The following is a 16,857-nucleotide window of genomic DNA, read 5'->3' as shown; positions in this document are numbered from 1 at the left end:
TTCAAATTTTGACGAATTTCGTAAAAATCGCAATTAATTGCAAACTTTTTTTCTGAATCTAATTTTGAAAATTGTATACAAGATTCTTCATTAGTAGTTTATACTGAAATCATAAAATCTAAAAAAATGTATATAGCTAGACAATTGTAATTTAGATATTTTAAGTTCCAATTTGGATAAAATTACTTATTTAAACGATAAATAACGATATGTTAATTATCTTGTTATAATTTAAGAACTTAATTTTTTATGTGTTTTACATAATTTATGAATTTTACTATATGTAAGAACATTTTTAGTTAATTTTAAAATATTATCTATATACAAATACTTTGAATTCATTTTTACTGTTTTACGGTATTTATAGAATAATGTGATTAAATTATGAATTATAAAATTTAATATAATATGGTTTAAATATATATTATTGTAATAATAATATAATAAATACAATATTTCTAGAAAAAAAATACATCAACCTTCAATAACGCTAAATGTAAAATAAATTATTTTTGTAGTTATATTAAATAAACATATCACTTGGTGATTAGGCTGATGGACCGTTTCTGCTAAGAATAATTATTTTTCGAATACATTGATATATTATTAAATTCAAATTTAACACATCTATAATAATAACCCACTCAACTCCTAATATACATCAGAACGGTAGCCACTTACCCATCTTTTTTTAAATTTTTTTCTATTTTAAATGGGTATAATAATCATTCTAAGTCAATATAAATTTTGGTTTTTTTTAACCACCTTTCAGTGATCATACGTAATGATGTGGTATCGTTCTTTTTTTATTCTCATTTATTTTATTATATTTGTTGCATGGTAAAAACTCAAAAGCTAAAATGTAAAATATTAATGTACCTGGACGTTCTCAATATGTTAAAACTTAAAATGTTAACAATTTATTCCTAAAAAAAAAAAAAAAACATATTACTTTACAGAATCATCCTTGTTGGATTAATATGTTTATTAAAACTATATTTCATGAGTTATTAAGTACTGGCAGTTTTACTATTCGTGTTTACGACTAAGCATACAAACAATTTATTTAAAAATAAACAATATTAGTATTTGTATTATAACCTATTTGTTTCAATTGTTATATTATATTATTATTAAAATTTCAAAAATAATTTCATATTGTTTGAATATAGAGTTTATTGTTAAATAAAATTTTATACGTATTCCTAAAGTTGTGAATTTGTTTCAACAAGTTTTAATTAGGTCTGGTATTATTAAATTTTTATATAATTGTAAACACATTAATTTATAGAATATTATATTTCTAAAGAAACCTAATAAAATATTTGTTAGTATTTTAATTTACTGTTTTTAACTTTGTCACAAATAAAATTGTAAGACATTCAAATAGCAACAATCAAATTTAATATGCTTTATTATAATCTGTAAACATTTTAAATTATAATATATAATATTGATCAATTTCGTAGTACTGAATTTATTATACCCGATATAAATAACTATATTTGTATAAATTTTCGAAAATGTATAAATAATAAAATTATAATATTCTACATTTTAAATTTAAAATGAACATTATGTACTTAATAATGTTTAATTTAAATATATTGAACGCATACTATTTATACGATTTAAAAAAATTATACTTTTTACAAGCATGCACATTAATAATATTTTGTATACTAAACATCATATACAATTTAGATATACTTAAGTGTAATAATAATACTATAATATTATTATGTTTGTATTATGAAAACAATTTTATATTTTATTAATAAGAACTATAATCCATATTATAGTTTTATATGAATCAAACATTATGTATTAAGCAATCAATCTATGCATATCACATTTTTTTATTGTATTTTAAAAGTAGGTGGATCTATTTGTTTTATTGATATTATTATTGTTTACAGTTATTAATTGAATTTCATTAAATAAACTATTGCATTAGTAAACTGTAATGTAGTGATTTTACAACATATTTAGATATCATTAGATACTTATTACACTTAATAAAAGCTAATTTAAAATCCATTTCTACTATAAATCATTATATAATCAGATACCTACACAGTTTAGATACCGTCTAAGTTTAAGGCATTTCTTATTATTTTTCATTAAAATATTATCATCATTATTTTAAATATATAATCAAAAGCACTTACATGGAATGTGGGTACCTACTAAACAGTTTAAAAATAAATCTTTGTCAAACATGACATAATATTGTATTATAATATATTTTAGTAATAAAAATAAAAAAATAATTTATCATTTTCCTTGAGGATTTTAAATTTCAACCATCAAAATTTACAAACAGGCTACGCACATTTACGATCAAACTGTACGCACGATTGAGATTTAATCCCAAATCAAGAATTACACATCACAAACGTTTAAATAATGAAGATCGATAAAACACAACAATGTTGCATTATATTATAGGTACTCGTAATATAGTGTATACTATCTAGAATTGTTAATACCAATTAACTGCACTTATAATATGGTATAATGCTACTATTATAATACCTGCTATATAATTTAGATCCCTAGGATTATTTTACATTATTAATTTTTTTTTTTTTTTTTGAAAAACCTAAAAACCACTCACTTTAACAAGCTAACCAATAGAAGAAATCCGTTTAATAGAAATAAAAATATGAAATATGTTATGAGATGGCAATAAAAATAATCAAAAGACGGTTTAGTCTTGTAAATTATATCTGAAATACTACATCAGTTCGCAGTCACCATTTATAATGCGATTTGAAAAAAAATCATTGTAATAATATTATGATAAATCATCAAAGTTTTATTTTTATCGATTATCGATACACTGCAGACAAATAAAAAATAGGTATATATATATATTAATGCGGGCCTACAAAGCATTGTGTTTTTAAATTGGCACGTCCAATTTATGTGATAATAGTATTGTTTTGCTTATTTATATTAATATTATTATTTGTTTTATTCTTTTTTAGACAAAAACCGTAACCGGACCAGAATACGAGTGCAATCGAATGATATTAGAGACTCGGCGTTCTTATCGAAGGACGAAAGTACGTCATAACCGTTTGTATCGAACCTATAAAATTACATTTCACCTCCCATGATTTTCGTATTCATCCTATGCGTTCAATAGGGTAAAGAGTGGGCAAAAAAAAAAGTATAATGCACCAATATTACAATGCGAAAAAGTTAAGCAAAACGTTTACCGTCTAGGGGAGGTTTCACTCTGATTGGATTATTGTACGAGTGCGTCAGACTGTACACAACCAATTTAAAATGCTTAGGTACATCGAGAAGTTAACACAGATTCATTTTTTCGTTTTAAGTAAAAATAAAAAATAAAATAATAACAACATCATAATATTTTTTCACTTATTTTGTTTCTTTAACTTTAAATAATATTAATAATAATAAAAAACAAACAAACATGACTTTTAACTCGTACTTCAGTTCTGTGTGTCAAACACACTGAGTCGTCGAGAGAAAACTAGAATATAATTTGCAATATAAAAAACGAAGACTTCAAAAAAAAAAAAAAAGGTTCAGTTGTAATAACGGTAATAACCTAAACCGAAAGATTTTTATATTTTTTTTTTTTTTTTTACTTCATGTTTATAATTTTTGATTCGCCCGGAGCACACATTTTTCGTACAACATAAAAATGAGGCAGTTTATATTTTTCACTAAAACTTTTAGTAGATTCCTCGGGTAAAGTTTTCTTTTAAAACAAGCTATTATCGTTTACCGTATTTGAAGAAAGCAAGTTTTATTTCATATTTGTGTATTACTTATTACGTTGTTTAAATATATATATAATATTCATTATACACTGTTATATAATATAATTATAATCATTGTTTGAGTCAAACAATATTTCATTAATTTGTATCAGTTTCATGTTCTCTGTAATAATTACTGTTGGATATAATGTGTACGTTTACCATTTCAGATTTGTGTTATTATAAATAATTGACGCTTTTAATAAATTGCATTACTACTCTATGCATAAAATACATTATGATGTAAGATATTATATGAACGTTTTAAAATTATGATTTATTATATCCCGATAAAATATAAGATAAAACAAGAACAATTTTTTATCAATCTACTTAATTAAATGCCTATACAAAAAGGTGAAATTAACTAAATATAATAATTGAATAAGTATTACAATCAGCTAATTTCTACAAGAAAATGTAAATTATTTTTCACGCCAAAAACAAAGAGTATTTATCGTGATTCAAAAGCTACAAACAGTTTATTACTTTAATTTACACAAATTAATTATTATTTAATAATTCTTAAACTTTTTTTAAACTTGTATTTTTTTTTATATATACGGTGTATCACAATGATCTAACACATTCAAATGTAGTTTTAATCTAAAATTGTCATATCTCCTTGATACACCACTTATATTAAATCGAATTTAACTTAAAATTCATTGTTGATAAACTAAATTTATAAAATATCATATTCTCATCAAAGATTTATGATTTTAAATTAAAATTGTACATCATAACTATAAATAGTTTAAAAACTAAATGCATATTCAAATAGGTACCAAAATGTAGATAGTGTTATTTTGACTATAAGACATAAAATTTACTACACTTTTGTAGAATCCGCGTGTCATATAAAATAATTATGTTTAAATGTAAACAAGTTTTAACTTTTCAGACTTTAAAGCCATGTGATAATAATGACCACTCAAACGCATAGAATTCTGATAACTCCTTTATGATAATTATTAACCAAACAATAAAATTCAAGTCACCTATGACATTTAGAACAAACAAAACACAGAACAATGAATTATCTTGGGTCTGAAAAAACATAAGCACTGCACTTCTTAATCCTTTTTAATCTTGAAATGGGTCTTTAATGGTATCATTCCTAATTTATATAATGGAGAATGATATGTTAAATACATTATAATGTTGTAAGTATTATAATATCTTTACGTTTTATATCGGAGATTGGAGTTAATATTTTAAATCATGAACGAGTCGACTCTCGTAACATATTTTAGATTAATAAAAATATTTATTATCTTATAACAATTTTTATTCAACTAATTGTATTTAAAATTAGATTCTTATGAAAAAAAAAATTTTAAAAATGTTTTAATTTATTTATTTAATATTATTTGGTATTATATCAAATTGTTAATTTATTGTAATAATAACATTTTACTGCTATTAGTTATGATTTTATAACCTAATAAATTACAGTTATTGTTCTTTATTTATAATTTTTACGATCTTAGCTAACATTAGTCAATTAGTAAAACTAATGGTTAGTAACAGATGGCATGTTTACATGTAGGTGGAGTAATTGCCCATTAATATTATAGAAGTTAATGTAGTCACCTATATCTATCATTTAGAAGTTTTCATTCACAACTTATACATGTGCTTCGCCAGTGAGCCGCTGGTAAATATTACTTCTAATAAGTAACAAGTACTTTATTTCAGTGGGAGAGGTTAGTTTTTAATCCTCCATTCATTGTATCAAAAAAAAAAAGGAAGTCTTGGCAAATTCTATTCTATCTAGAGATCATAGTGTATGGCAGTGTAAAAAGTCAAATTCACTTAGAGGCAGTGGCGTGCTCAAAAGAGGAAAATAGGGGTTAACCTCGTCATCGAATCATGAAAATCATATTATAAATAATATATTTTATAGTATTTTATATTATACAATGTTATCATTCAATATTCATATCAATAAATAATATAAAATAATTATCTTATTAAAATAGTAAAAAAAAAAAAAAATTAAATAAATAAATTATTAGTTATTATTATATTATTATATTCCACACTGATTCAAATTTTATGTTGTACATTTTTTCTCTTTTACGACCATCTATATCATAACCAGAATATCTACCTTTTATTAACCATGGCTATTTATTTTATACGTTTGCAGCTAGAATCATGTTAGAAGTATCTCTCAAAGTTTATAAATAATAGTGCATCAAAATTGTATTTACTTGATGAAGTTTTTAAAAATTAAATAATTTCATTCATAGAACTAAAATGAAAGGCACGCTAAAATTTACTTTTTTCAATCGGGATGCAATACTCTAAGTTACGTAATTCCGGTCAATTCCAAGAACTGGATAGTGTTGAGAGATGTATTCTATGTACTATCAACAACGCGTACCTACGTTAAATAACATGAGGGAAATTATTTAAAAAAACTATTTGTGCTAGTTATTTTTCGTTTATGTAACGAGCATAGGGTCGCAGACTCAACTGATAATAGTTAAAATATTTTTATTTTATTTGGCTCTCATAATAGTATGGATATCTGATAAAGTCTTAGATATAGTTTATTAGAAAGTACTTATTTAAGTATAATATTTAAAATTATAATAATAACTATGCAACCCAAATTTTAAATACCTTAAAATTTTTACGTAGCCCTCAAAAATTCATTAAAGCATTTTTTGTGGAACTACTAACTAGTCTATAATTTTAACAATATTATTATTATCCAATTGTCATAAAACTCACGTAATTCATCTCATTTTGCAGATAACGAATTGCAGACACATTACGACGATGATGGCGAATTTGAAGAATACGATTCCGGATCGCAAACTCACGACCTAGCTCTATACACTGCAATTGTATGCGCAATCACGTTTGTGTACGTACACGAGTGATTCCAAAACACAACATGTACACTGTCCAATGAACTTACAATTTATAATAATAATAATAATAATTTACTTATACACATAGATAATATTATATGTTGTTAAGTCTGAAATATTTTTGGTCTTTTTTTGAGGTTTGATTTTATTTTTCTAGTCCGGTTTCTTGAAATAATGTATCGATTACTATACACTTGAATTTAACTATGTAATACCATGTATTATGAATAGATTATAATGAATAAGTTTATATACAGGGTGATTATTTTGACAGTATATACTTATTATTTCGAAAAGTATTAACATTTCAGAAAATATTTTTTTTTTTATATATACAAAAATATCACATTACCTAATTCGCTGTAAATCAACATTTAAAAAAAGTAAATATTTATCGTTATAATTTCTTAAATTGTAATTGTTTTGAATGGTAAAATTTCATAATTTTAGGTCGACTAATCAGCTCGTCTAAATTTTAAATACTTATATACTGAGCAATAACTTAAACAAATTAAAATATGATAAAAAATATTGTAAAAACCATAAAGTTTTATTCAAAATTGTTGTTTATAATCTAAAAAAATATTTTTAAAAATATTAAAACTTTTTGAAACAACGCGTATATAATGTTAAAAAAATCATACAAAAAAAATTAGAATTAATTGATAGTAAAATAAATGTTGTAGTAAGATTAAAATATATTCTATAATTTTATTTTACAGAAGTATATATATAAATATATATGCATGTGTTTATAATACTTTAAACGAAAGAATTCCGTTAGCATTGTTTTAACTTTAATATAAGAATAATATTGTTATCCATTATCGTAGATTCGTTTTAGTGAATTATTTTTTTATACTAGTCCTGTCTAATATTTTGTCCGATTAAAATGTGTTGTGTCTTGTGTGCATATCTATTTATAAACGTATATAATTTAATTAGTTGCATGCAAAAAAAAAATCCGCGTTTGTAAAATCACGCTAGATAAAAAAAAAAAAAAGACTGAATGAATGAGTGAGCACCAAGTATATTTTGTATCGTAAACTTGGCTCTCCATTAATAAAATAATAATAAACGTTTAACGAAAATGTCTATATTATTTTACGACTTAAGATATATTCGTATGTTTAACGTACTCTAACTTGTACATATCATTTGATGCTATCCGTACGGAACTGTTTTCAAGTTCACACCAAATTCATTGCATTGTAATATAACACGTTTATGCGCAGTATTAGGTAACTACTATTATTATAATATTATAATTATTATTATTGTTGTTAAAAAAATTGAAATATTATAAGTAATATCATCTGCGATAATCTTACTTATAGTACGCTAAAATCTCCCTTATACACTAAAAATCGTTTAAGTTATGATAAGAACATGAGAAATAATTTAAAAATATTAAGTATTATTTTATTTGTTTTAATTACATAACTAAAAATCGTAAATTAAATGGATATCTCTGTTTTATCATAATTTAAACATCCACTGATTTTACATAGATTACATGTTTATAGCTAAAGAATCATATACTATGTTAAATAATTTGAAAACACTAAACAAATTGTTTACTAGGGAAATTTTGTTTATGTGTATTTAAAAATAAAACAAAATATATTATAATATATTATAATGTTACAGTTTAATAGTATAAGTATATTCAATATAGGTAGGTACATTATAAATGTATATTGATAAGACATTTGAATACAGTAAAATGAATAATATATCTGTGAATTTCATCGTAAATAAGTGTTGATAAATAATGATCTCATAAGATCTCACAGTGTTCATCGACTTTAGTTTTAATAACACGGTTTTTAATGTTATACTTGATTAATAACTATATTAACAGCTAGCACAACTAACAGCTACAGTTACTTAATGCCTTAATGGATCCAATGGATTTTATGAAAAACGGTAGGTAACTAATTATTTGCCATATAGTCACGTTTAAGTTTTTAACCAATTACTATTTGATTCAAGTCTTTAAATAAAAGTATATTTAGTACATTATTAGACTTCTTCACGTTGTCGAGGATAAATAAATATTTATATAGCCGTTTCACAAAAGCAGATCAAATGTTTTCTTTAGCTGTCTTTCATATACGTATTTTCATTCATTCTGTAGGCATGATTCAACATTTACGTTTTTCTTTGCTGGCTGTCCTAGCATGCGTATTTCAACGTAAAATCTTATAAAATTGTGATTGAAATCTCTAATGATTTCCGTTTCAATATGTATTAAAATAAACTAAAATATTAAAAGTACTCATACCTACTATAACTATATCATACACAATATATACATTCTTATCGTCAAAATTAATTCGCATACACAATAACTAAAAAGTAAAAATGTTCATTAGCTAAAAATTCATTATTTATATTAGTACAGTACTACCTATATCTATAATATACTATATTCTTACTAAAATATTATATTATACGTTTTTAACTGTTCTGAAATATTTTCAACTATACCGTGATGTTCCTATACCAATATTTCAAAATAATTTTTATTCGTACCTGTATTATAAAAATTTGATTTTGATTTGGTACGACACTCAATTTTGTACCTACCTACTATATGAAATATATATTGATAACAAACATCAAATAATACCTATATACTTAAATAATATTAAGCATCATCGGCCATCATCAGATGTGTCTCATAAATCTTGTACTTAAGTCAATATAGTATTAAGATGATCTATGTTGTTTATTTGTAACAATGTAACATAATATGTTAAAATAACTTATATTTTATAGTCTTAATTATTTCGTAAATATTATTATAGTACGATATTTTTTGTTCTATTATTCTAATAATATATTGTATAAGTCTTTGTATAATATGCTTACAATCTCAAATAATCTGACACTTGATAATTATATAAATTGTATACTACTAAACGTGCACATTTGTCCATTGACATAGAAATAGTAATATTATAAATTATAATAATAATTTGTATGATTATCTATGTAATAATATTACTAAATAATAAAATACGAAATAATATTACTATGTACAGTACGAATAATGAAGGTGGTCGACCATTAATGGTTAATTATGTCATTAATGTAAAACTATTTTAGTTATTATTTTGATTATCTCCATGGCTAAAATTTATATAAAAGCTATGTAGGTATTGTATTGTATCTATATTTTAAAAAATTTGCAAATATTTACCTATCTGATAAAAAATTGTTTAAAATAGAAATTACACATGTTAATAAAACATTTCTCTAAACTGTTTAAAAAAAAAAAATTAATTATTTTATAATAATATGTATATGTAGTAATATATTTTATAGCAAATATAATTATATACTTAATAGTGTTTATGTGAAGTTAGAAACTCAACAAATCTATTTAAAACATCAATAATATCATCATACAACATTTTATAATGTTGCCAATGTTGGAATGTTGGACTCTTACGGGATACGTACAGGAGTTGGTAAATTGCGTCTCGCAAAAAAGGTCATAGTTATATACTGTATAAATTGCGGCCCGAATATATTTTATACATACGTAAATTGCGGCCCGGATATATTTAAAATGTACGTAAATTTCGGCCCGGGATATTCCGATTTCCGGTCGGCTGGTTATATTATCTTTAATATTGATTGATAAAGGATATCACTTGATGTTCACTTATACAATATTACTAGCCACCCGTGTGCATTTGATCGAAATATTTTGCACGAGTTTTTACATTGGTCTATAGTATATTTACAGTATTTGGTAAATTAGTATTTGTATTTTTTTTAAATTTAATAACAACCCTTAATGTAATTTACATAACAATGATAAATATTTAAGTAGACAAATATATTAAAATGTAACGTGGGCCGCAATTTACGTATGTATAAAATATACCCGGGCCGCAATTTATATAAAAAATTTGAAACAGGACGCAATTTACAGCAACCCATACGTACTAATAATGATAGTATAAGTACCCCGCATTTTCCGCGAACGTATTTATCCTGACTGTTGATTGATTAGGTATTAATTTCGTTTTTTAAATAAATAAAAAGAAAAAAAGTCTGAATATTAGTCATTTTTATTATGTAAAAGGTATTAACACAATTATTACAATGCGAATAAAACAAATAAATTAATATGTCACACTTTCCGCAGACGTTTTGCTACTACTAATTACTATTATTACTACTACGTTATGTCAATGCCGCGACCTACGATCAACAACTATTTTTCATCAGCCTTATTAAGTTCAAGAACATTCATGAACACCGATAACACTGGAATATAATTTTGCCCGAGTCAACGATAACCCGTAAACATTCTTGAACCCCAACAATGAGAATAAAAGTTGTAGTATTACTGTAACTAATTTCTATTACCGAATATTTTGTAAAATCATATAATATCACAATTAGATAGATTCACGGAAATTTACGAAACCTAAAATATTACAAAATATGAAGAATAATGTACTTATACCAACATTTTTTATATTAAAATTAGTCGATCCTTGAATACTAAATAATATCTACAAGTATACTCTATATTTTATTCTACGTTAGACTATAATATAGATCAACGGTCGGCAATAGGCAGTCCGCGGGTCAAATCCGGCCCGTGGAGCAAAAATAATTGGACTACAAATAATATTTTTTTGATAATACTTGTTTTTTGCACATGATATATATTTTATCTATTTTATGATGTATTTGGATATTACGATGGTGTTTATCGTTTATCGCTACTTACAATAATAGTTAAGATAACAACAATTATTAACTTTATTAATATCTAAGTTTTTACTGGCCCTCGAATTTTTTTACTTTTTTAATTTTCTGAATCGCCATAGAATTTAATTTCCAACCTCTGATCTAGATCTAAATACTCATTAGTCATTTCACATTCACTTAAATTCACTTCACAGTTTCATTTAGTCAATTTTATGATTTTACATATTTATTTCTAATCGATACAGTTACGGTGGATGTTTTATATGATCCATGAAACATATAATTTAAAGAAAACAATTTGTTTTTACATAAAAAGCATATTAATTTTGGTGTTAAAGAATATTTAATATACGAAAAATTATTCAAGTATAAAATACAACATAATGGTTGTAAATATTTTTTCTAAGAACATAATTATATTATCATAAATTTTTAAATTATTTTAAAAATGCATTTAAATTATACTTATTCTAGCTTAAAAATTGGAAAAAAAATTTTAAATGATACTACAGTAGTGTATTTTTTTTTTTAGTAGTAGTATTATTTGTTGTTACTTGTTTAGTAGTATTGTACTTCTGTTTTATTAATCATTCATCTTATACAATAGTTTTGAAAAAAACATTGCTATCGACAATAACTTGTCATGCTATATAATTTATTATTCATACCGTCGGCAGTTGGCCAAAAGTTTCTTGTTAATCGCAACAATTTTCGTCCATTTTATAAACAAATTGTGAAAAATGCTCTAAAACTAAGAAAATGCTCTAAAATCGTCTAAAAATGCATTTAAGGTTAATTTAGTCAACAAAATGTAAAATAATACAAAAAATAATTACTTAAAAATAATCAGTATCATCCAAAACACATTTTATACTTACAAACCAACGTTTCAAAACACCAAAAAAAAGATGCCTTTGCATCAAAATCCCAACCCTATTTATCACCAATTTTGACAACCAAATATTAATCAAACAATTATTACTAAGTACTGTATTACATTAGATTTTTAAAAAAATTCAATAAATCATTTGATTATTATCATAGATATAGCACAAAAGCAGAACATCTTTAATTTTACTCTCAACGAGGTAATTTATTTGAAAAAATTTTTATATAAAATCTTGCAAATGATTATTTATTTTTACGGATATAGAATAAGTTTATATTTATTTATAACAATCCTTTACAGTACATTCAGAGGAGTCATGTAACATATTACAATTTTCACTCTGTAAATTTCCCCACGTGGGTAGATACACCTCATTAAAACGTTTATATTAAGAAACGTGAAACACACGAATCGGGAATTATGTTTCAAACAATATACTGTCAAATTAGATGGATTCGTGAACCGAACAAATAAAAGTGACGCTGTTCGTTAAATCCATGTGATAATTATCTGTTGTTTCTTGTAGTATTAACATTATTATTTATTATATCGTCGTGTCTTCATTATAAATAAATGTATTTTATTATATAATCAACACATTTATCGCTCCATCCAGAATTTAAAAGAGCGATAATTTGTATATTTGTCAAACTACTTTCAAATTCAGTGTCATCAAACGCACATTAAAAAATGAACGTACTAAAATATATTATTATTTTTTTAATACTATACAATACTTTCAAATTCAGTGTCATCAAACGCACATTAAAAAATGAACGTACTAAAATATATTATTATTTTTTTAATACTATACAATACATATAGTATAAATTGTATTATTATACATGGTCGTAACTATAAAATGTTGGCTATCTCTGATACGGTCGTTATATTAGTAAAAGATAAATAGGTAACAAGTGACAGAATCAGGGCTTGTAAACGTAATAAAAACGTTATGATTATAACATCATATTTGACAAAAAACGATTGACATTTGTAAACGTAATTATATAACGGAAAACAATAAACATAAATAATTAAGTAACTCAATATATTATATCATCAAACAAAACATAGGTAACGAAAAACGTTATACATAGCATATCATTAAAAGAAATAATTAATTTCCAATTATTTAATAGTTATAAATTATAGAATATATTAAAAATTTTAATTCTGGATAACGATAAACAACGCAAAAGTTGAATAATGTTTAAATTCTGAATAACAATAAACTCAAAAATTGTACAACGTTTTAATTGTAAATAATGTATTACACAATTTTTTTCAAATCCAAGCCCTAGACAGAAGTACACAAAAGAATTTTAACAATACACACAGTTTATACGTGATGTAGGTAATTTAAAATGTATTAAAATAAAATTTTAATTTAACATACTTTATCATACTATTAATATATTACTTGTCTATGACCTTGTAACTTATATACACAAAGCTAATGATTAAACGATACTAAGTAAGTACTTCGGCATATGTATTTTTTTGCAGATCAAAAAATTATCACTAAACATTTAGTACTTTAATCATAAATACGAGTACTTAGGTGTATAGTTAGATTCATTTATTTAAATATTGTTGTTTTTATCAATTAATCTTTCAAAGTATTGCTTGTGACAAATTGAATGGCCGTGAATAATGGACTTATCCTTTATTAAATCCCGTTAAATGTAAACTACACAGATTTTTAATACAGTTACTTTGGTTGTTTTGATTAAAATATATAATTAACCGTTCAAAAAATATAACCAATCGTAATAACTTTTTTTAAGCGGAAACAATAATTGTTGAATACACGAAACCGACCTTGACATCTAGCATGATTCTCTTTTTTTATCATTAACAGTTGACAAGCTTTTCATTAAAATTTGATAGTAATTTCGTGATGACATCCATTAAAATATTATTAAATGAGTCAATTGACGTAAAATGTTGTTTCAATTGTTCGTATGTTGTCAATTTTGACTATCAGTAGTTGTCAAAGTCGACCCAGGCGAAAATCATTTTATGTATTATTTAAAACTTATAATAATATGTGGCTTAGTGTTCTGAGGTCAAACATCGTCCGGCATCACTAGCTCTCGGATGGGTGACCACGCAGATTCTGAGTGACGAATTCATGGTGCACACACATACACACACTTGTTTCAACCCCACAATCAAACCTTACAAATAAAACCCTACACAAAAAACCTACTGTTTCTATCCGCAGCTAATGATCTGTTGCCGAGCTTCAAAAAAAAAAAAATTATAATATGTTTATTTTGATCATAATCCAAAATATAGTATTTTCATCTGATTTAAATATAGTTCAGAAATGAAATTAATACAAATAGTATTTTAGAAATATATTCATATGATTACGTGATATAGTATTCGTGTAATTACGATTAAAATTTCATAATGTAGTTTTTATTTTGACTTTATTGTGTTTTATATTTTATAGGTACTTACCTGAAATATTTGATACGTTTCTATACAGCAATAAAAACAATACTTGGCAAAATAATTAAATCTCCATTTACACTACTGCACAGAGTTTTTAATTTTTGTTATCAAAAAAAAACTTAACAGTTACAGTATGGAAAAACATTTTCCTCGAAATATATCAAATCATAATATTATTAACACAGTTAACGGTGCCTCTCTCAAAAAAAAAAACCTATTATTTGTTAATCCTACATACAAAACATCAGATTTACCTCAAGGTTTAAAAAATTTGCTAATTTATAAATCTTACAAACATAAATTTCCAAAAAAATTCCACAACGTTATTCTTACTATAATATTTAATATTTTAATAATTCCAAAAATCGAAAGATAAGATTTCAACCCGAAGTCCAGAAGACAGATAATTATTATTCATCAGCTTTGTGCACGCCCATCTGCTTGTATGATTTAACTTTTTGGTACATACTTTTATTCTATAGATTGAAAAATTGATTGCGGTCTAAAATGGGACAAAACCGCTAGTGTGGATTAGCTTTATTAAATATACATAGAGAAATAAAATATCCACTCAAAATATCATTCAACGATTTGCTAAAATGAAAAAACAGACATAATATAAATCTAATATTGTAGAAAATGACAATTGTAATTAATGTTTGTTTAATGATATATTGTTTACATAGGTAATATTATTATATTATTAAACATTGATTTATTATTTAAATGGCGGTTGTTTGTTGTTTAATAAAATATGTATTATTAATTATTAGGCACAAAAAATTGATTTTTTTGTTTTAATACAAGAGCACACCGACTCATAAAAAAAAAAGATATCATGGAGGATTTGGACTATTCAAATAAAAATTAATCGTCCCCCCTCGCCACCAAAAACGAGATCCCAGATTCGCGCCTGTTCACGATACATTATAGCAAGTAGGTACAATTTAAATTATGAAAAAAAACCATCAAACGTATGTGTGTTTGGAATGTTCTGAGATTCGGTCTATGATTGAAATACATAAACTGTAGGTAATCTAAAATATCATTACTGCCATCACTGATCAGGCAATTTTAATCGACTACCTATAGTATAATACAGTCGATGTAATAATTGGATGCAATTAGGTTCAAATATTTGGAAAACATAAAATATATTATTATCAAGGTGTAATATTTCAATACAATTAACGAATAAAACAATATCAACGATAGAAAACTTATTTTAATTAGGTTAAGTTCGAATGTCGACGAAATGGCACCATCGCAGCACCGTGGATTGGCTCGGATGAGTTGAATAATATAATAAAAATATTACCTATATATTTATATCACTATTATACATATTATAATATATATTATTAATATATTATATTATTATATATATTATAATATATAATATATAATATATTTAAAAAAAAAAAAAATGATAAAACTATAACGGCAGTGTTATCTAGCGACGAAATTGAGCGGTAGTCGCACTAGTGGATTTTTTTTTAAGTTCATATAAATAACGGTAGATAGCGCTGCCATTATCGGCCGTATTCGTAAACCGTATTAATATACGCGCGATGCGTAACACACACCCCCCCGTCGAGTATGCCGAACGGGTCACATTCGAAATTCGAATAATAATATTTGCGATTATTATATTTTCGTATTTTCTTATAGTCCGATTTTAAAACGATTCGGAGCGGTGATAGTGAGGAGAGCTTAGGTCTTCAACTTTCAAAACAAAGTATGCTTTTGTGTGTAAACTAAGGTGACCAAACACGTCCTGTTTTATACAGGATTGTCCTTTATTTCGACTTTATGTCAATTGTTGTCCGGACAATCTTCTTTCAGGACGCTTTTCGTCCCGTTTTTTAAAGTCTGTCCCGTATTAATACCGTTTCTTGCCTTACTGTTATAACTTTTAACTTTTGAAATTGATTTTAGAATAGTCGTTTTTTTTACGGTATTTTTGTTTGACATTACTGAATAGAATAATAAAAGAATCTATACTTTTTTGTAGTATTTTTGGATTCTCGTTTTTACCATAATTGTTGCTGAATCACATTGTTGTCGGCGACGC

General features: G+C 24.6%; 1 protein-coding gene across 1 annotated transcript in view; it reads left to right on the top strand.

The window, feature by feature from the left end:
• Positions 1-6,950, top strand: part of LOC112593202 (neurotrimin-like) — a 177,344-nt gene extending 170,394 nt beyond the window's left edge. The window contains exons 9-10 of the mRNA XM_025337546.1: positions 2,994-3,071; positions 6,567-6,950. Coding sequence (XP_025193331.1) covers positions 2,994-3,071; positions 6,567-6,697 — 209 coding nt within the window. The 3' untranslated portion in view covers positions 6,698-6,950. The remainder of the gene's footprint in view (positions 1-2,993; positions 3,072-6,566) is intronic.
• The last annotated feature ends 9,907 nt before the right edge of the window (positions 6,951-16,857 follow it).

Source organism: Melanaphis sacchari, unplaced genomic scaffold (genome assembly GCF_002803265.2).
Source record: "Melanaphis sacchari strain LSU unplaced genomic scaffold, SCAv2.0 Contig1_pilon_pilon, whole genome shotgun sequence".
NCBI classification, from domain to species: Eukaryota; Metazoa; Arthropoda; class Insecta; order Hemiptera; family Aphididae; genus Melanaphis; species Melanaphis sacchari.
This window is presented reverse-complemented; position numbering and strand designations above follow the sequence as displayed.